Source organism: Bubalus bubalis, chromosome 13 (assembly GCF_019923935.1).
Source record: "Bubalus bubalis isolate 160015118507 breed Murrah chromosome 13, NDDB_SH_1, whole genome shotgun sequence".
Lineage (NCBI taxonomy): Eukaryota > Metazoa > Chordata > Mammalia > Artiodactyla > Bovidae > Bubalus > Bubalus bubalis.
The window spans coordinates 37,617,450-37,638,324 of record NC_059169.1 but is presented as its reverse complement, the minus strand read 5'-3'; the positions used below and the strand labels follow the sequence as shown (position 1 = coordinate 37,638,324).

Sequence of the window (20,875 nt, the reverse complement as noted above, 5' to 3'; positions counted from 1 at the left end):
GGAGCAGCTACAAGAAAGGAGAGTCCCTGGGGCGGGTTGCAGCTGGTTCGGGCAGACCGGTAAACAGTGGCTGCGGCAGCGGACACACCTCCGCGTGGGAGGCGGGGCCTCCGATGGCCACGCCCGCTCACGTCAAGGGAGGAGGTAAAACACAGCTTGTAACAATACACACCAAATAGACCATGATTGGTATACTATAATAATGTGCATCCTGTATAGGTAAGGTGTTATATGGCGGGGAATTAAAGCAGAATGGTGACACTGTTAACGCTGGGATGACAGGTGATATTTTAAAAATCGCCTTTATAAAGTAGACAGACTCGTGAAATTTGTAAATAGCTTTCTGAAACACAATGAGAACAGTGTAAGGGAGTAGATGACAGATAAAAGAAAATTCCGGTGAAGGCTTTTGTAAGTAGAGGCATCTTTGTGTGTAACTGCTACCTGGTTAGCTTGTTTTCAAAGTTTGGATTTGGGGATACTGGATTTTCTTAAACTATCCTTAGGTGCAAAATCTTAACTTGAATCATGCACCATCTCCACACCCCTCAAAAATAATTTTTCATTATAGATGTCTTGTCAAAGATCTGCCCGGTGTAAGAGACTGGAAGACAGTGAAACCCAGGCATCCCAGCACTCTTCTACTCCCCCTAAACTTGAGCTAGGAAGGCGTGGGTAAAAGTACAGTAAGAGTCACTGTGGGAAAATGCCACTGTTTTCTGTTAAGGCCTGGCTATCAGATTAAAAGTCAAAGGGAACAAAGTCTAGCAACAAAATAATGTAGCTGGACCTGCGCTGCAACATTTTTTAGGTTCCTCCTTGACTGGATGACGAAGGACAAGAGGAAGAAGGGCAATGATAATAATTACAAGAAGAAACACAAGTAAAATACAGGCATATTTATTTAAACTTATGTTAACAGAATAAACGATCAGCAAAACACATTAAACCAGGTCAGTCAACATAACTAGTAAACACTGTATGTCATTAAAACGTTCATACTCCAATTGTAGTCCCCTTTTAAAGCCTCATGACAGTCTCTTCTCTCCCTAAAGACAAGCGTGGGACTTTGGCTCTCTTTACCAATATCTAATGCTTCCTTTCCTTCCCTGTTACTGTTATTTTAAAGATTTTATTTTCCCTTTTTGAAAAAAGTGACTTGTGCTTATTTTAAAACCAGTCGAGGGCTTCCCTGGTGCCTCAGTGGTGAAGAATCTTCCTGCCATTGCGGGAGACACAGGTACAAGCCCTGTTCTGGGAAGATCCCGCGGCTGCAGAGCAGCTAAGCCCTTGTGCCACAGATACTGAGCCTGTGCTCTAGTCTCCAACTTCTGAAACCAGGGGTGCGCCTGAGAGCCTGTGCTCCACAACAAGAGAAACCTCCGCAATAAGAGGCCCTCACGCCACAGCTAGAGGGTGGCCCTCACTTGCTGCTACTAGAGAAAATCCTGTACACAATGAAGACCCAGCACAGCCATAAATAAAAAATTAGTCAATACTTAAATTTTTCAGTTCTATTTTTCAAGATCGGTGACACTGTCTGGGGAAGGGAGAGGGTGGCTGTTGAGTAATGTGGTTCAGCAAGGAAGAATATTTTGTTACCGACTCAGTTTAGGATTGTTGGTACACGTGATAATAAAAAACAAACCAACGTTGAGTCAGATTTATTATTGTTTTTAAATTCTCTGCAGATAGTGTATCCCATCTGCTGGGATGATCAGGATAGGTTAGGTTATGTTGAGTAGTTCTTTCATTACCATCTTATAATTCTTTGTTTCGATGACCTTCACAGTTTTTAGGAGCACTGTTCCAGAATTTTGTAGAATGTTCCTCAACTGGGGTCTGTCTCTTGTTTTCTCATTCATGGTCAGACTGAGGTTATGAGTGTTTCAGAGGAAGGACACACATGAATCAAGTATCGCTGTCATCGTATCATATCAAGGGTACATACTGGCAAAGGATTTCTCTCCATTGATGCTAACATTCATCAGAGTTTGAGGTCAAGATGCTCTAATGTATCAACTACAAACTGGCACTTGCCATCTGTCTCTACCAGGATTAAATCATGTGCTACTGCAGCTGCTGATTTTCAAGACCCTCTGAAATGAGTTCAGGGTGGAGAATAGAAATGAGGCACTCTGTGCTCTGGGGGAAATCTGGCATAACAGGTCTTCAGATATTTTCAGGAACTGATTTTATGAGCCCAGTTCTTATACCTCCTTATATCTAATGTACATGCATGTGAAGTCACTTCAGTCATGTCTGACTCTTTGATACCCTATGGACTGTAGCCTGCCAGGCTCCTCTGCCCATGGGATACTCCAGGCAAGAATACTGGAGTGGGTTGCCATGCCCTCCTCCAGGGGATCTTCCCAACCCAGGGATCGAAACTACAGTTCTTATATCTTCTGCATTGGCAGGCAGATTCTTTACCACTGATGGCACCTGGGAAGCCCCCTCATATCTAGAACAGCACTAAAATCTTTCATGGTGATGGCTGTTCCTTGTGACTAGCAGAAAGCTTCACCAAACTAGCAGAAACCTTCTGGAAAAAATATGTGCTTGATTGCATGTACTCTTCCTTCACCAAAATCACATATATACTGACCTTCTCCTGTACCTCTTTGGAGCAGTTTCTCAGAGCTATCTGAGGTGTTGTCTCCTAGGCTGCAGTCCTCATTTTCCCCCAAATGAAGCTTAACTTGCAACTTTCACACTGTGCTTTTTTTTTTTAAGTCAAGAAATGTAATTTTTTTTTTTTCTCCCTTTCCAGACTATCCTTATTGGGAGGAAGTCTCTGGGTTCACCTCACACTAAAAGGTTGGAGAAAGTTATGTTCCATCTCCTAAGGTGAGACTATCTACATAAATTATTTGGGATTTTTCTGCATGGAGGTTTGCCTCTCATATCTCTTTATTTCCTAACTTTCCCTCTATTTTATTTTTATTTTTCTGTACTGAAGCCTTTCTAATTGCCTCAACTCTGTCTTCAAAATCAGTACCTCCAAGTCAATGCTTATTCTTCGGTCAGCATGCTAGAAGAACTAGTCACCAAAACGGAAGAAAACAAAGCTTCATGGGGCTGAGGCCGGAGGAAGATGGGCCTCCCTGGGGTAAAGCAATTGGAGATTCATTCTCTATCGACTGAAACTCCACAAGAATAGCAGGGCAATTAAGGGAGGAGGCTGGGCCCTGCTCAGACCACATACTTCTCCTTTCCGAAGTCAGGAGACCTCCCCAATCATACATGCACAGAAAGACACCTTGGAGGTCAAAGGGGAGTGGTGCTAACTAATGCCAGGCTACCACAGCGTCTTTGGTAGAATCTAGTTTAGCTAAGAGATGCCTGTACAAATGTGGGAGGATCCTGAGATACACTAAATATGGACTGTGAACCCGGCAAATCAAAATGACTGGCCAAAGGAAACCAGGAAGAAATACCCTATAAAAGTGATTCAATCTACCGCGAGGGCACAGGTTGGGGACTCTCCCTCTGAATCTACCCGTGTGCCTATCCACATGTACTGTACTCTTTTTCTCCAAATGAATACTTTACTTGCTTCACTACTTTCTGTCTTTGTGGAAATTCTTTTCTGCAAAGCCAAAGGGTCAGGGCCCTTGTCACTGACCACTGGTCTAGTGGCTAGGGCCTGCTGCTTTCACCACCATGACCTGACCTCAATCTCTGGCTGAGAACCCAGGCCCCACTCCAAGCTGTTGCAGGCCAAGGCCGCTCAAGATCAGGGCAACACTTAGCGAACGCCAACAGACAATAATAAACACCTGTTTCAGTCAGTAAGTAATGAGTGGTTTGTCATACTGTAGTAGACAACTGGAAGAGAAATTAATAAAGACAAGATAGGGAAAAAATAAGGAAGAAAGCTGTGACAAACCTAGATGGCATATTAAAAAGCAGAATCATCATTTTGCTGACAAAGATCCCCGTAGTCAAAGCTGTAGCTTTTCTAGTAGTCATGTACAGATGTGAAAGTTGGACCATAAAGAAAGCTGAGTGCTGAAGAATTGATGCTTTTGAACTGTGGTGCTAGAGAAGACTCTTGAAAATCCCTTGGACTGCAAAGAGATCAAGCTAGTCAATCCTAAAGGAAATCAACCCTGAAAATTCACTGGAAGGACTGATGCTAAAGCTGTAGCTCCAATACTTTGGCCACCTGATGTGAAGAACTGACTCATTGAAAGAGACCCAGATGCTGGGAAAGATCGAAGGCAGGAGGAGAAAGGGGTGACAGAGGATGAGATGGTTGGATGGCACCACTGACTCAATGGATGTGAGTTTGACCAAACTCCAGGAGCTGGTGAAGGACAAGGAAGCCTGGATTGCTGCCATCCATGGGGTCGCAAAAAGTCGAATATAACCAAGCAACTGAACAACAAACAGATTATCAAAAACAAAAACTAGTTCAAATAAAAGTTAATAAGGTAGATCAACTCTAGTCAGATTGATTAAGAAAATGTTGCAAATTAACAAAATACAGGATTTTTTAAAGGGGGAACACATATTAATGTAACCACTATATGTATTCAAAATAATAAAGTACGTTGTGAATGATTATTAGCTAATAGAATAGAAAGCCTAGATGAAACAAAGTCTAAAAAAATATAAAATGCCAAAATTGACAGGAAGAAGTAGAGCACTTGAATAGATCAATAAATATTGATGTAATTAGCAAAGCCCTTCCCTCCCAAATAACTAGATTCCAGTGTTCTTGCCTGGGAAATCCCACAGACAGAGGGGCCTAGCAGGCTACAGTCCATGGGGTCACAAAGAGTCAGACAGAACTGAACAACTGAGCACACATACATACACAGATGGAATTACATGTGAGCCTTACCAGACTTCCAAGGAAGAGTTAGTCCTTCTGCAAGTTGTCTGAGAAAAGGATAAAGAGGAAAAGCTGCCCAGGTCATTTTATGAAGCTAGTATATTCATGATTCCTAAACCAAACGTGGAAAAGAAAGGGAAACTGAAGCACCATTTCTCTTATAAGTACAAAAATTCAGAAAGAAATATTAGTTAATCAAATTCAACAATGAACTGCCAAAACCAAAAAATAAATAAAACCAGGACGAAACAGTGAAAACAACACTCTGGAGCCCCCTTGACCTCCTTTGCCTTTTTCACAGCACATGTCGCCTCCTAGCATATTATATTTTGCATGTCTGTTGTGTAATGTCCCGCTCGGATATAATAAGCACCGTGAGTCTTAGTCTGGCTGGCTTGCAGATCCTAGGCTCCTGGAAGAGTTCCTTGCTCAATATATATTTCTTCAAAGAGTTAAAGAACATGACAAGACAGGACTTCAGTGTAGCATCCTGGACTTGAGCCATGTTGCGTATATAATAAACCTGTCATGGGGAGTAGATGGGAAGATATACATCGCAGGGGAGGAAGAATTCTAAGAGGTGAATGAGAAAGTGACCAGAGGGCTTTCATAGGTGAGTTTGATTATGAACCAGAGGATCCAGATCATACCAGCCGCCTTGAGCTTTGACAGAGTCGGACACAACTGAGCAACAAAGCTGAAGCAGATTCTGTCCACCACCCCCAAGCATTGCACAGTGATTGGCCACTGTAAGCCTTCAACAAATGTTCTCTCTTATTATTAGCAAACTTTGATTATGGTTCATAATAATGTTGTGTTACTCACATGTTCTCTATTTGTGTTATGCAACTGTCTCGTCCATAGGAGCTGGCACAGCGCTGCACATATTAACTAACTTGTACATTTCACTTACCAGGCACTCTCTACGTGTAAGTCATGGTAACCAAATGGGAACACAGCCTCATGAGCATGTCCTGTCAAGTGTGGATATAGAACAGGTGCTCAACTATTTATTAAATGACTTAATGAAGCAAAACAGCTTACTTCCTCTTCAAGGAACACATCAACGCCTTAGCTGTCACCACACTCTCTCCCTGAAATACCTTTTTCACTTATGCTTGTCAAAACTTATCCATCCTTGCTCTTCTTGAGGAAATGGACATTGTAAGTAGTGACTGGACATGTTTCTTGTCCTGCTTCGTTAGCTAACAAATGTACTGTGCAGTTGATGGCCTTCTCTCAAGCAACGATGGAAGACTGCATGGTTACTTACTGCATGCTGCTGCTGCTGCTGCTGCTAAGTTGCTTCAGTCGTGTCGGACTCTGCGACCCCATAGACGGAAGCCTACCAGGCTCCCCCGTCCCTGGGATTCTCCAGGCAAGAACACTGGAGTGGGTTGCCATTTCCTTCTCCAATGCATGGAAGCGAAAAGTGAAAGTGAAGTCGCTCAGTCGTGTCCGACTCTTCGCGACCCCATGGACCGCAGCCCACCAGGCTCCTCCGTCCATGGGGTTTTCCAGGCAAAAGTACTGGAGTGTGGTGCCATCGCCTTCTCCATACTCTAATCTTGGCTTTGATTTTCTTTCATAATCTTTCTTCAATGTAACTCCATCTAGTATCTCTGTTATAGTCTATACATTTTTTTTCTGTTACCTTATGTCACTTGTGAAGTGAAGCAGCCATAAATCATTTAAAATATATTATCCTTCTGTCCTCTAGGAGGCGGATGCCAAGATAACATTAGAGGGGCAAGAAATCTGTGTGTGTGAGGGGGGTGCCTCTGACAGAGCAAGGGATGGGGGAGCCTGACGGGGCAGGGAGAGCTTTCAGACTGTTGTGCAGGTTTGGCATCTATGAAAGGACAGGGAGGAGTATGGGGCAGGAAAAGCCGTGGACTACAGCAGGGCTGTAGGAATCTCCCTCCGCTAGGCTAGCCCAAGTGCTGGTATACAGATGGCCCAGGAAATGGACTTCCCTGGTGGTCCAGTGGTTAAGAATCCGCCTGCCCACACAGGTTTGATCCTTCATCCAGGAACTAGGATCCCACCTGCTGTGGGGCAACTAAGCCCATGCGCCACAGCTACTGAGCCTACCTGCCCTGAGAGTAGCCCCTGCTTGCTGCAGCTAGAGAAAGCCTGTTTGCAGCAACAAAGGGCCCAAGTGCTGCAACAAAGACCTAGCACAGTCAAATAAATTAAAAAAAAAAAAAAGATGGCCCAGAAAAGAGCGATTCTTTGGGCAGAAATGGCCTGGCCCTGTACCCTGCCATGTTCTGTCTTTCACTGGCCAGGGCTGCAGGGGAAGAGGGTGGCTCTGGACCAAATGCTGTGCTGCAGTGGATCTCCTAGGAGGGACAGGTGCAGGCTGTTGGCTGACCCCTCCCCCGCAACACCCCCACACCCCCACCCCCTGCTCCTCCATCCCAGAAGGAGGTGGGAGTCGGGTCCTGGAGGCAAAGCCTGTTTTGTTCCCTTTTGACTCTTGCCCATTTTACTGGTTTCCAGTTACCACTTCATATTACTTCTTTTCATCAGACCAGTTGGTAATGTTATAGTAATAGTATGATGGGGTAGAAAGATTTGGGGTTTGAGCACACTCAGGAGATAGTGGAGGACAGGCGAGCCTGGCTTGCTACAGTCCATGGGGTCGCAGAGAGTTGGACATGACTTAACGACTGAACAACAACAACAAAACAGTAAGATCTGGATTCACCTCTCAGGTTTTTCTCCAGCCAAATCTGTATTAGATTAGCTGAAACGGAATGCAAGTTCTTTAACTTCTTTAAACTGATGAAATGAGATTAAAACCATCTGCTGAAATGAGATTAATGTTTTACCTACTCAGTTGTCTGCTTAGCAGCTCTTTTGGGGGAAGCAATGGAGTTGCTGGAAGGATTAAATAAAACGCTTAGAATTTAGTGCCTGCTGTTGAGGAGGTGTTGAATAAATGTTCTTCTTTGCTCTTCACTTTCGAATAATACTTTGTGTGGGTTAAAGCACTTTTGTGAACGCTTGCTCAACTGACTTAGATATTATTACTTCTAAGAAGCTGTGACCAAAAGGAATTAGTGACTGACTTAAAGTGACACAGTCAAAACCGAGGCTGACTCGAGACTTGAACCCAAGTCCTCTGACTTCGGTTGTACTGTTGGCAGTTCTCAGGAAAAGGAGTGGTACTTTTCCATCATATCACCACCGTCAGAAACATGTGTGACTAGGTAATGGTGGAATTCAGTGACAGAGTGGCCAGAGAGAGATGTCGGGCTGAGAAAAGCTGAAAAAGAAGGAGAATAAGTAATCACTGTATGTGAAAAGTTAATAGAGAACTGCATATATTTTTCAAAAATGCTTACTGATGGAATAAGGAATTTTTAGACCTAAACAGACTGTGGCCAGAAAGCTGCTTAAGAAAACTGGCTTTTCCCAGGTCTGAAAATATAACAGAAAAAGAGTTTATTTCCAGAATCTCTAACACTTGCTCTCATGATTCTGCTGTTTCCTGCCTGGTGTGTTCCGTGCACAGCATCTGAAACCTTGGTGCACAGTACGCTTGAGCCCCATGTATGCCCGAGCCATTGGCCTTCTGTGCTTAGTCAGAATGTACTTACTCATAAAATGCTTTTCTGGTTTTGAGACATTTGGAATATGACTAAAAATATTTCCTCAAAAACAGAGAGAAACTGGAGTCACTGAGAGAATGTTTCAGGGCTTTGCTGTTTTTATCCCTGCTATCAACAGCATTATTCACTTGAGACGGCTCACGCCAGTCAAGCCAGTTCCACAGTTTTCCTTCCTTCTTCCTACTTACACAGATCACAGTTCTGTGTGGCGCCTCCTATCTGTGTGGCATTCTTAAGTTTCATTCCTGTGGCTGACGAGTTGAAGTCAGATGTGTTCACCGCAGCCTCATCACATCTGGTTTTCTGGGGTGAACCCAGGAACTGCTTCTGTCTCTGACCTACTTTGTGGTTTCTGGAAACTCTGAAAGCCAGTCCTGAGCCTGTGCCCTCAGAATCCTCCCACAGGCCTGGCCGTGGGACAGGAGTACTGTGGAAGGCAGGGCTGGGAAAGGAGGGAGAGCAGAGCTTTGCTGAGGTGGAAGCCAGGCTGAGGGGCTGTCTGGGAGCAGTGTCACCGTCCCTTCCTGATACCTGTTGCCCAACATCATCAGGGCAGAATGACTCTTGAAGAAAATGGCTGTTGCCCTGAAGGTTCTGGAATCTTTTTGAATTTGCAGAGAGAGTCCCATCTAGCCCTTTGTCAAAGACAAACTGGGAGGGCTTATTAACATGTGAATGCATTCAGCACCCTTTTCTGCTTCAGGTTTCAGGGTTTCTTCCAGAATGATTAATCCCAAGTATTCTGAAAGTTGAAACTGAACGAGTCCTGCCTGCAACCCTTTTGGTTTGACTTGGGACCACCAGAAATGCCCTCAGTAACAACAAATTACTCCCCTCACTTTTGAACACACTGGGCAATTAAATGTGGCTTGCAACGCTGGGGCACCGCCACTAATACAAAGGAAGTCTGCATAATGTCCTTCTCCTGAGGGATTTTGAAAGAAGTATCGTCATTACTTTTTCAGGGATGGTTCAGATGTACCTTATTTAGATGAAAGGGGAATTTTGTACCGTTTCAAAGTTCATTCTGGCTCAGCAAGCCCCTCCCTGCACGAACTGCATCACATCAGTCTTTGTGAGACCCCTGGGTTTGATCCCTGGGTTGGGAAGCTCCCCTGGAAAAGGGAAGGGCTACCCACTCCAGTATTCTGGCCTGGAGAATTCCATGGTCTGTATAGTCCCTGGGGTCGCAGAGTCAGACAGGACTGAGCGACTTTCACTTTCAGTTTTTGTGATCTTTTTTTTTGTTTGTTTGTTTTTGCAGTAAGGTTTTCAACACCAGGGAAGTTTGACTACTCACACTGTTCTATCACATTCAAGAATTTTCTGTGCACCTTTTTCCCTCAGGCCTTTCTCTACATCTCCGCCTTTGAAATGCTATTTATTTTTCAAGAGGCAGCTTAAAGGGCCCCACTCCAGTACTCTTGCCTGGAAAATCCCATGGATGGAGGAGCCTGGTAGGCTATAGTTCATGGGGTTGCTAAGAGTTGGACATGACTGAGCAACTTCACTTTCACTTTTCACCTTCCTGCATTGGAGAAGGAAATGGCAACCCACTCCAGTGTTCTTGCCTGGAGAATCCCAGGGACGGGGGAGCCTGGTGGGCTGCCGTCTATGGGATTGCACAGTCGGACATGACTGAAGTGACTTAGCAGTAGCAGTAGCAGCTAATCCCACTCCCAACAACAAAAACAACAAAAACAAAATACCACCACCAACAATCTTTCCTAAACCCTGAAGCATTTGCCTTGGAAATTTTTATGTGATTTATTACAAGATTCTCTAATTAGTTATCTGTGCTCAGACTTATCTTTTCTTTATATTTTAAGTTCCCTCAAGGCAAAGATTATTTAAAATTTCTCATGAATGCTTAACAAATGGCATTAAAATAATGGATACTGATAAATTATGTATTTTCAACAGCGGGAATTTAGAACAAAACTGATCAAAACTTTTGTCGGTCTCATAAAATAAATATAATCTGATTTAACTGTAAAAAATGATATACCAAAACATATAGTCTGTAATAAATCATGTTATAAAAGTTCAAAAAGATACTGGTTAAGAAAGTGGAGGTTGGTCAATTTCTTAAATGTTTTCTTCTATCTCTGGCATATGTCCATTTATATCTATTTATCTATCCATCCATCCATCTCTCCCTCCAGTGTTAAGATTCCAGCACTGTACTTCATTACTACTCTTATTTTCCCTAAAAGTTATGAAAGTTATGATTTGTGCTATGTTAGTAAATTTCTTTCCAAGGAAAACTGGATAGAGTTTTTAGACCTTAGGTATTTAGACTGTCTTTCCCAAGTCAACACTATACACACTTGTTAGACTTTATCACTGTATAAAAATGTACAGTGGTTTATTGACATGTACATTCCAATATGTTTACAGCTGCGAGATAATGAGGCACACTCAGTATTGCACTTCATTAAAATTTCAGGCTCAAACTTAACCTAGAAGTTTAAATGAAACTGCATTTGTAATTTAGTAATTCTTATACAGGACAAACATTGATATCTTTATATACAGTGATACTTATTACATTTATATGCCATCCTAACACAATATTTTTTTTTTTAAATAACAGTCTAAGAAATAAAACAGAATATTCCTCTTTTATCCCCACCCGTGATGCAATTGTACAGGATTACAAAAAGGCAGTATACAATAAACAATGATTATTTTTCTTGTTTTTGCTTGAAAGCCAGCATCATTCTTAGTCCATGGGCATGGCAATTCTTTGATATCAATTATCTATAAATGTCCAATGCTTCACAGGCCAATGACGATAATGGCCACATGCAAACACCTCACAAGTTTGATGTCTTGGTTCAAAAAGAAGATAAACTGAAACAATGGGGAAACTTTCCATAGCAAGAATTATGTACATGGTATTTGGCATCCTTCTTGCACTGTGAATGGTTCATTTTTATGGATGTAAAAATGGTCCCGTCCTTATCCTGAGCAGAGTTTAAACTTCACCACATCCACTTGGGAGATGAAGGCAACTTCTCTCTCTGTAGACAAAGGAATCTGAGTGTTCTAAAAAGTGTGAGCATTTCTGCACACTCCACAACCCAGAGCAAACTCTTCTCCAGTGGGAGGATGAACAACATGGAGAGGACATTCGGTTCCTTCTAACTGTTTGCCTTTGGGACCTGTATACATTTTGAAGGAGGCAAAAGAATATAATTAACACACACACACACAAATCTAATGTGATGGTAAAAAAATAAGAATAGTAAAATTAAAATCAAAATGAAAGTAAAAACACCTGCAGAGGTTTGTGTGCTTACTGTTGAGGTGCTATCTAATATAGCAATCCACTTAATTCTCTAAGAGCCACAGAGGCAGAAAATATCCCATTTTACAGATAAGGAAACGGAGGCAAAGTTAACGTAATTTTTCTGACTCCTAGGCCCTCATCAATACCTAACTCACAAGTGCTGTGAAGAGTTAAGTACCCTGGTACCAACAAGGCAGTCAATAAATTTTCTAGAAAGGAATGGACAGACAGAGGGATTCTCTTCTTCAACTTCTTAATCTGGACTCTTGTCCTTGTCTATACAACACTGTCCCCTTTTCACACCCTTCTTTCGCTGACCTTAGCTCAACACTCCCCCTCCTGCTTATCATGACCATTATCCTAAACACTCTAGTCTTACATTATTCTCATCCTGCTTCTTTCAAAGTCATAAAGTACTTCTACTGTAAAAAAAAAAAGTTTTTAGAGGGAGAACAGTTACAATCTTTATTTGACACAAGCGAACAGCAGAGTAGCCATACTAAAAAAAACCCAAAGCCTACTCATCTTATTATCTTTGTTCTGGAATAGATAATATATTTCAAATGGTTTAAAAATAAAAATACTTAAAAAATTACACGCAAAAAGAAGTCACTTTTGCCCCATTTTTAGCCAATTTTTCCTATTTCCCGCAATAGTTAATCAATCTTATTAGTTTATGAATTTTTCCAGTGCTTTTTAAATGCAAATAGAATATATTTTTCCATTTCCCTCCTTCTTACAAAAGGCAGCATACTATGCACATTGCTCTGACTTTTCATTTAAAAGCATCTCCTACAGATCTTTTCATTTCAGTACATAGAAACTCCATCCTCAATCCCTTTCATTTTTTAATAGAGCACAGTAACTAGCATTTAACCAACCTCTTATGGGATACCTGCATTGTTTACAGATTTGTATTATTATAAACAAGGATGTGATGAATAACCCTGTATATCTGCTCTTCAGTAATTTTCTAACACATGTAGGTGTATCCCCAGAAGTGGGATCACTAAAGGGTAGATAAATTTGCAACTTTGAAAGGGACCTCAGGGTTCTGCCATTTGCGTGCTGATAAGCAATGGATGCAAGCGTGTATCTCCTTTCCCAGCTTTAACACCACTATATACTGGTGTATGTGGTGTGTGTGTGTGTGTGTGTGTGTATTTTGACTAGGTTTAGATCTGTCTCCTCTGTGTTCACATTTTATCTCCCCTTCCACGGCTCTCACTTCTGTTCAGCCTGGTATTCTACCTTACTGTGATCACTAGCCTCCCGACCTCTTCTGACTTTTTCAGTCTCCTTTTGGTTTCACATTCATTTTCTCTCAGCCTGACCTCCAAAGACCATCATTTCCCCTGTAGTCTCAGTGGCTTCTTTAATTCCCTTGGCTCTCTGATGCTCACTCACTATGCTGCCGATTCCCAGCGATTCTAGATTAAATCACTTGTCCACTTTATGGTGCTGATTCCAGACTTCATTTAAAAACAAAAAAAAGTTCATAGCTGCTCACAATAAAGGCAGATGTGTGACTCCCCGCCCCCCCACCCCACCAAAATCCTTTTAAATGGTTCTATTATCAATTAATAATTTCAAACCTCTCACGGCACTTTAGTACTGAGCAGCAATCCTTCTACTAATCCTTAGCTGACTTCCTTCTCAGTCCCCACGCTCTGAGCCCCTCGCTCCTGATGGTCGTCTTTCTACTTCATTCAGAAAGCCAGAAGCTTACAAGGGCTGAGGAATTCCCTTTGTTTAGGACAGTCTGAACTGGATTTCTGCCACTTGAAACAAAGTGTTCTCGTGGGATCATGAATAAAACCAGAGACCATGTACACCATAATCGTGTTTATAAATACTGAAAGCATACCTGCAGGACAGTGTGGAAGTTCTTCCTTAGGAATGCTAGTCATTCTCTGAAAATCATCATGACAAGCATTACAAAAATGTGTTGTTCCGAAACAGAAAAAGACAGCTACTGAGCAGCAGTAGCGACACTTATACTCCAAAAAGTCTGTGCCATGTTTTGGACACATCTACAGCGAAAGAAAATAAATACAAGACTATGGTGAGTTTATTTCAACTATACTTAATATAATCATATACATAGCTCAGTAATTCATGCTTTGAGAGTATATATAGCTCTCAAAACTGATTGAAAACTTGATGATACATACATTAAAACACTGAATAAATGTGTGGCTTGGCCCAAAAGGTTTGGACGAAGTCCCAAGTTTAAATCCCAGCTCCATAATAAACAACTTATTTAATAAGCTATCCATATAATTTCTCTGTGAATGCTTCTTGGTCAACAAAATTGAAAACTTATTAATATTTCTTTTATCTCTCATTCTCAGAGATGTACTGTTAAGATTTCATTGAAATGGAGAAAATCCTAAAAGTGTGCCTGCAGGTTTAAGAAAACGAAATAAGTAAAATTTATTACTTGTTGATACATGGTGATTATTTTATGGGACACAAAATTATAAAATACAAATACCAACAGCATCCAAAAGAGATAATATATACAAGATGATCTGGAAAATTATACTCTGCCCTATAAATTGCAGAAAATAATGGGGAAGAAGCCTATTATACCATCCCCATGATATTATACTAGTAGTCTAAAAAAACAGATGTTTAACATTTCTAAACTGTTCCTTCTAATAAAATGTTCTCCCACCTGAGCCCTGGACACATCAGAACAGGCACCACAAATGAGTTCTCTAGGATCATAATCATCCCCTTGTCCAGCCTCAGCATCGCAGCGAGCTTCACCGCCAAAATATGCCTAAGGAGGGAAGACACTTAGATTACAGCAGCAAACAGAGAACTCTGCCATGGGAGGTCCAGTGTGGCTGCAGTGGAAGTGGAATCGAGAGGCCTCTGGAAATATTATTGTCTGTTAGACATTCCCTTGCAATGCCAAGAGGACACCTATACAGGATGCCGCTGTAAGAAACAGATCAGGACAAGAAATATGGTTTCTGCAATTCTGGAATGGATTCATGCTTACAGTAGGAAGTTCAAAGACTGAACTGTGATAGCAAAATAACAAAAGAATGGATAGTATTCCAAATAAATATCAAGAACAGGATATTAAGTAGTAAAGAGAAACTATGCTTTTCCAAGGCAAAGTTTGAATAGTTTTTCCTTTTTAAAATATTAAATACCATATTCCCATCTACTCCTCTAAAAATATGCCTAAAATAAATATTAGTGTAAAATTATAATCTTGAGGTTACTGGGAAAGAAAAAAAATCAAACATGATCATATAAAAGTTTTTAAAAAGGAAAGGCAAATTTAGATATTCCATTCAGAACACTGCTCATACTTACAGAGCTACACTGTATGCAGGAACTCAACAGTATCTAATACAGATACTTGAATATATGAAATTATCACAATGGGTAATTTATCTGTATTTGCTTTGGGCACAAAATAAATTCAATGAATTATAATTGGGGCATTCTGCATATATAACATGTCTCATAGCCAAAGAAACTGTATCCATAATTCTGTATAAATGAGTCAACAGAAAGTTATTATCTGTACTAGAAAACAGGTCGAAAGACAAGGCTTCATTGATAGAGAGGTTATAAATGGTCGTGCACTGGCTAAATCAGGCCTCAGAAGTATTTCATTTGTCCTGGGGGCCTATTCCAGTTGTTTCACTTTTCGAGATTCCTGGCTTGGCTTCCTAAGGCATTTGACTCTCATCTGTATGGTAGTACAATATTTATTTATGAGATCCAGTACATTAAACACAGAGAAATAACATTTTATTCTTTGTAATAATTCAAGGTTCACAAATAAATGGTACACACTGGTCTTTCCTAGAGTGTGGATATTTGTCTGCCTTCCTGGCTTTCATCTATTTAGCCTGCCATTCATTATCTGTATTTTCTTTTCCTTATGTTGAGAGACTATGCATCTTTCATATATTGATTTCTTCCTTCCTTCATTCATTCTCCAATTAATGGTGTCTAATAAGCACCAACTACTGGAGGTAGAGAAATTTTAAAAAGTTGTCTTCATCCTCATGGAACTTACCAAGTGGGACAGAGAGACATGTGAACATCACTGTGATGCAGAATAAGAAGGGTTAAGATGGATGTATTCAAGACATCAGAATGGCGTGGTGGCACTGAGGGGGTGGGGCACACTACAGAGGAGAAGCCTGAGCCAAATCCAGAAGTGTGATCAGACAGATTTGATCACACGTCAGAGCATGTGGGGATGGGGGGGGCGGTCACAGGTGAGAGTAAGATGTAGAGAAGAAGGCAGAGAAGAGCATTCCAGGGAGAGAAAGGCCTACAGGACGGCATGCAGGTGCCAGTGAGGGAGCACACGTGGCCCAGTTTGGGGAACTGCAAGTTGTTCCGTAATCTGCTGCCCGGGGCACAAATGGAAGCATGTTGGGAGATGAGGCTTGGAGAGCTGGTGTGTGTGGTGGGGGGCAGGCTACAGGATTGTAAGCAGAACAGCGACACGGTCAGATTCAACATCGACCAGTGGAATTGTTAAGTGTGGAGCATGGAGTGGAGGGGTTAGGGGCTCCACACAATGAGCCCAGAGAGAAGGTTCCTCCTGTAATTACCAAAGGAAATGATTCAGGTTGCTGAAGATGTAGGAAAAAGGAAAAAAGCTCAGAAGAGATTGAGAGGCAGAACCGACTTTGTTAATACAGACTGGAGATTGAGAGAGTCAGAAGTATCTGTGAGAAATCTAAATGTCTGGTAGACAATTGGATATTTATATCTAAATCTAAAAAATTCTGGAGGGTCAGAACAATACAGGTAGGCAAAAGCATGGGTCTGCAGGTCACCAAAGGCACGGAGGTATTACTGGGCTAGAATGGATGGCTGGGGAAACAATATGTAAGAGTAGGTGAATAAAAAGAAACTCTACGAGGGAGTTAAAGAGCAGTGACCAGAAAGGCAGGAAGATACCAGGAAAAGTCTTGTCCTGGAAACCGAGGAGGCAAGGATTTTTAGAAGGGAAAGGTCAAAAAAGTTAATTAAGCAAGAGAAATTTATTTAAGAAGTAACTGGATTCAACAAACAATACTGATGGGAAAGAGATTATGCAGATAAATATTTCATGTTCTGGAAACAATTTGTATATATTTTTTTAAAAAAGCCCAAAACAAACTAAGAAAATAAATTCTACTTGAAGCAGAGCACCAAACGTTTTCATTTTTAACTTCAGACTGAAGGTGTGAGAATAATTAGATGTCATTTGACAATTCAGCTTCTTAATCTCATAGGTAATCTCTAGTCCTTAAAAACTGGTCATATGATTAACAGCATACCTTTCTGCATTTGTAACAGACATAATACGCATATCTATTCATGGCGTAGCCAGCGGGGTCGTTGTAAAATCTCACACCAGGAGTTGTGATAGCTTCGCTCTTATGCAGACCCTCGTATTCCAGTCTCATCAGGGCTTTTCTTCTGACATCCTCATAGAGCTCTTTTATTGGATCAAGCAGGTCTTTTAACACTATATGATTTATCTTGTTCTGAAATTTAAAAAAAAATGAACATTCTCTACTCAAAAGAATCGTTTATTTATTAATTCAAGAAACACTTAGTGTTCATCTAAGTGCCAAGCACTGTGCTAGGAGATAATGGAAACATTTCCTAAATAAAATACCATTGAAAAATAATCCTGGACAGTCCTCACAAGCCTGTATTTTCCCAAGAGCAGCAAAAGTGGGGCACAAACATGAAAATTCCACTGCAGCAGCTTCATATTTCCAAGTATGAAATATATCTCCTGCGGCCTTAGCTGTTCCTGGAATGAAAGGTTACCCTGCTGCCACAAACGTGTATGTGTGTGTGTGTGTTTTGGTTCCTGGGGGGTAGGGTAGATTACATAATAGAAATGAACAAATAGTATTTCTCTATTATTTTCCTGTATCATTTCCTAAACGTGACTTTTCTCTGCGGCACCAAACGAAAAGGGAGAGAAAATACTATCGTCTTTTTGAACGTGGCTCAGTCTTACCAATGGCTGTGCTAAGCCCATGTTACACGCTACACACCATGTGCAAGCACACCCGTGAACAAGCTCTGTGTTAAGCACCGTTCGCCTGCCAAAATAGCTGCTCCTCTGGTCACTGCCTTTGCAGAGATGTGTCACAATGTGGAGAATTTTCTCCTTGTTTTCCCTGCGCTCTAAGGAATCTGTCCTGATGGCACTTCAAGCCCAGGTTTTACTCTTTTATGGCAGCTGTGAGCACCTACTGGCACCACAGGCTCATTCTTCTTTTGGGTAGTCATGCACTGTTCTGTCATGTGGTCTGAACCCTGAGGGGTCTGAAAGCACTGATGTGTGCCCTTCGATGCACGACAATATCTACATCAATTTTCTGAAGTAATAGTTTAACTTAATTAGCTTTTCAGGGACAAGTAATGTCTTGAAATGTATTATAATAGATACAGATCTTATTATATTCTTAGGTACTACCTGTGTGAACAGAGTAGAAACTGAAGGGGGCTGTTGAGACACAGCAGACTGGGAAGGTCACCTAGAGATGCGGCCACGTGTTTATTTTGAAAGACAAAAGATGAAGACAGAGATGAACATAAATAGGAAGTATATAATTTCAGATGCTTTCCATACCTTGCAAATGGGACAAGATATAAATCCAAACGTTATCCTTGGACCAAGCCATCTGTTTTCCAAAACTCGTCGACAGCACTGTAAGTGGAATACGTGACTGCAGTCCAGCTTAAAGGAAAAAAGGAGAAGGGCTATAACCACATGTAATAACCATAATTACGAGTAACTGACAGATTATTCAATGTAGGCTGCTACTTAGAGCAGGTAAGAGAAAAATCTAGAAATTTAGTAGAATAAAATTCCAGCCTTCTGTTATTCATGGGACATTACGAACGAGATCTTCAGCTTCTCCCAATTTTCATTATTTATGTATCAATATCACCTTATACAGAGTAAGCTGGGTTAGGGAGAAATGAGAAATATTCAGTTTTGTATCTCTTAGGAAGAAGAAGAAGAAACTATTGATTAAGAAATTTAAGATTTGTTTTTGAGAATACTCATTGTCTTAGAGTCACAAGAATTGAACATATAAACAACCAACCAGTAAATGTTAATGAAAATCTTACTGAGCAAACTGTAACTTCCATAATATTACTAGTATATTACAGATGTATGTATATACATTATATATAGAGGTATGCATTATTATGCACGGATCAATTACATAATGCTGTAAAATACCATGCTGAATTTTGGAAATTAAGAAGAGAGAAGCTATTGAATAATTATTTTTTTTCTCCCTTATGAATACTTCAGACATTCACTTGACTATACAGGCTCAAACAAACCACAGATGAAAGCTCAGTGTACAACATGGACACAGAACAAAAAGAGCATTTGCTCTTTAAGAAACTGGTAGACATTAGTGGGACAGTTTCACCTAATTATAAGAAAGAGTCAATCACTTCTTTACTTGATAAGTGTATTTATATTTCTTACTGAAAAATCTAGACACTTAATGCTTTAAAAGCACAGACAACCTGAATGGCTGGCGCGGCCGAGAGTGCTTCCGTGAAACAGATCATGCACATGTCGTCGGCGTCCTGCTTCAGGGTGGCGGCATTTTTATCACAGCCGTGTAGACAGGGCAGACAGTGTTCTTCGTTTTTAACACCTCCACATGGATGGCCACAAGGGTGGGTCTTGCTACAAGCTATCTTAGCATACTCCTGTTAAAGGTGAATTATAATACGGCATAGAAAATATATGAAAAAAAGGCAAACAGCCTGGTAAATTATATCCAGTATGTTAATTTCCTAAGATACTTTCCCACAGGAAATAGATAAAAGGTTAAATAACCAAAAAGTAGTTATTTTTATTCTCTGCTTGAATATAACTTAGGATTAACAAAGTTTATTTTTCTTTTAATGTGATTAAAAAAAATTTTACTCCACATAAAGGGAAAGCTGATTAAAAACTGAACTGCAATTTTAGTCTATTTGTTATCATGCATAGCCAGGAAGTTAAAAAAAAAAAATTCCTGACATTAATCATCCAATCACCAACTGTGTGCGTGTTAAGTCACTCAGTCATGTCTGACTCTTTGCAACCCCATGGACTATAGCCCACCAAGCTCCTCTGTCCATGAGATTTCCCAGTCAAGAATACTGGAGTGGGTTGCCAACCAACTACCCTTCATCAAAATGGGGATTACAAAAAATACAGGCATCTTTCATTATCTGGACTTTATCCAAATTCTTGTTAACTAAAGTGAATAATCAAAGTATTTGGATAGCATGGGACATATATAGATGTTTAGGCTTAAACAAATTCAAGGAAACAAAAAAATGTGTAATGCAGCCCATAGATCTATGGCATCCCACTCCAGTACTCTTGGCTGGAAAATCCCATAGACGGAGGATCCTGGTAGGCTGCAGTCCGTGGGGTCGCTAAGAGTCGGACACAACTGAGCGACTTCACTTTCACTTTTCACTTTCCTGCATTGGAGAAGGAAATGGCAACCCACTCCAGTGTTCTTGCCTGGAGAATCCCAGGGACAGGGGAGCCTGGTGGGCTGCCGTCTACAGAGTCGCACAGAGTCGGACACGACTGAAGCGACTTAGCAGCAGCAACAGCAGCACAGAAGAAAATGTTAAATATATACAATGGTGACGGCTGGGAAACATAAAAGAGATTGCTTTGGGTTTGAGGGCTTTAACTGATCATTCTCCAGCTTTGGTAACACATCCAATTCTTGACATGGGTAATATGCTAATTTAGAAAACGAAAGTGATTCTGAGCTCAAACTCTCACTTATACCAAGTGCAGGTGTCATGAGGGAACATGTAAGCAAGCTCCTCCTCACTGTGACGGCCCGACGCCACACGCACCTGGCAGTCTGCGTCGGAACAAACACTGCCAACAGCAGACAACTCCGTTCCGCTCCTGGAGCCACAGAAACGGCATGCCTCTGAGCTACTTGTGGTGGGTTTTCCTAGGCGCAAGCAGAAAAGAAAAATCCTCCTTAAGCATATGTTTTCTACATATTTTACTATAACTAGTTGAAAGAAAAAAAAAAAAAAAGCAAACCAGGAATGTATCACTTGCTA

At 41.0% G+C, this 20,875-nt stretch overlaps 1 protein-coding gene and 1 long non-coding RNA gene across 13 annotated transcripts in view; one reads left to right on the top strand and one right to left on the bottom strand.

Annotated features, from left to right (window-relative positions):
- Positions 1-6: 6 nt before the first annotated feature.
- Positions 7-6,239, top strand: LOC102388968. Its single transcript, XR_327175.4, has 3 exons — positions 7-144; positions 2,774-2,850; positions 5,760-6,239. It is a non-coding gene; the product is annotated as an uncharacterized LOC102388968 (long non-coding RNA).
- A 4,557-nt stretch (positions 6,240-10,796) lies between these two features.
- MYCBP2 (MYC binding protein 2) overlaps positions 10,797-20,875 on the bottom strand; it is a 263,442-nt gene continuing 253,363 nt past the window's right edge. For 11 of the 12 annotated variants that reach the window (XM_025262731.3, XM_044927209.2, XM_044927208.2 and 8 more), the window contains 7 exons: positions 20,657-20,760; positions 19,307-19,495; positions 18,387-18,494; positions 17,071-17,280; positions 14,439-14,546; positions 13,626-13,791; positions 10,797-11,630 (listed from right to left, as the gene is read on the bottom strand). In XM_025262731.3, coding sequence (XP_025118516.3) covers positions 11,515-11,630; positions 13,626-13,791; positions 14,439-14,546; positions 17,071-17,280; positions 18,387-18,494; positions 19,307-19,495; positions 20,657-20,760 — 1,001 coding nt within the window. In that variant the 3' untranslated portion in view covers positions 10,797-11,514. Of the gene's footprint in view, positions 11,631-13,625; positions 13,792-13,932; positions 14,163-14,438; positions 14,547-17,070; positions 17,281-18,386; positions 18,495-19,306; positions 19,496-20,656; positions 20,761-20,875 lie in introns of those variants that run through there. The other variant, XR_006544042.2, reaches the window with a different exon arrangement.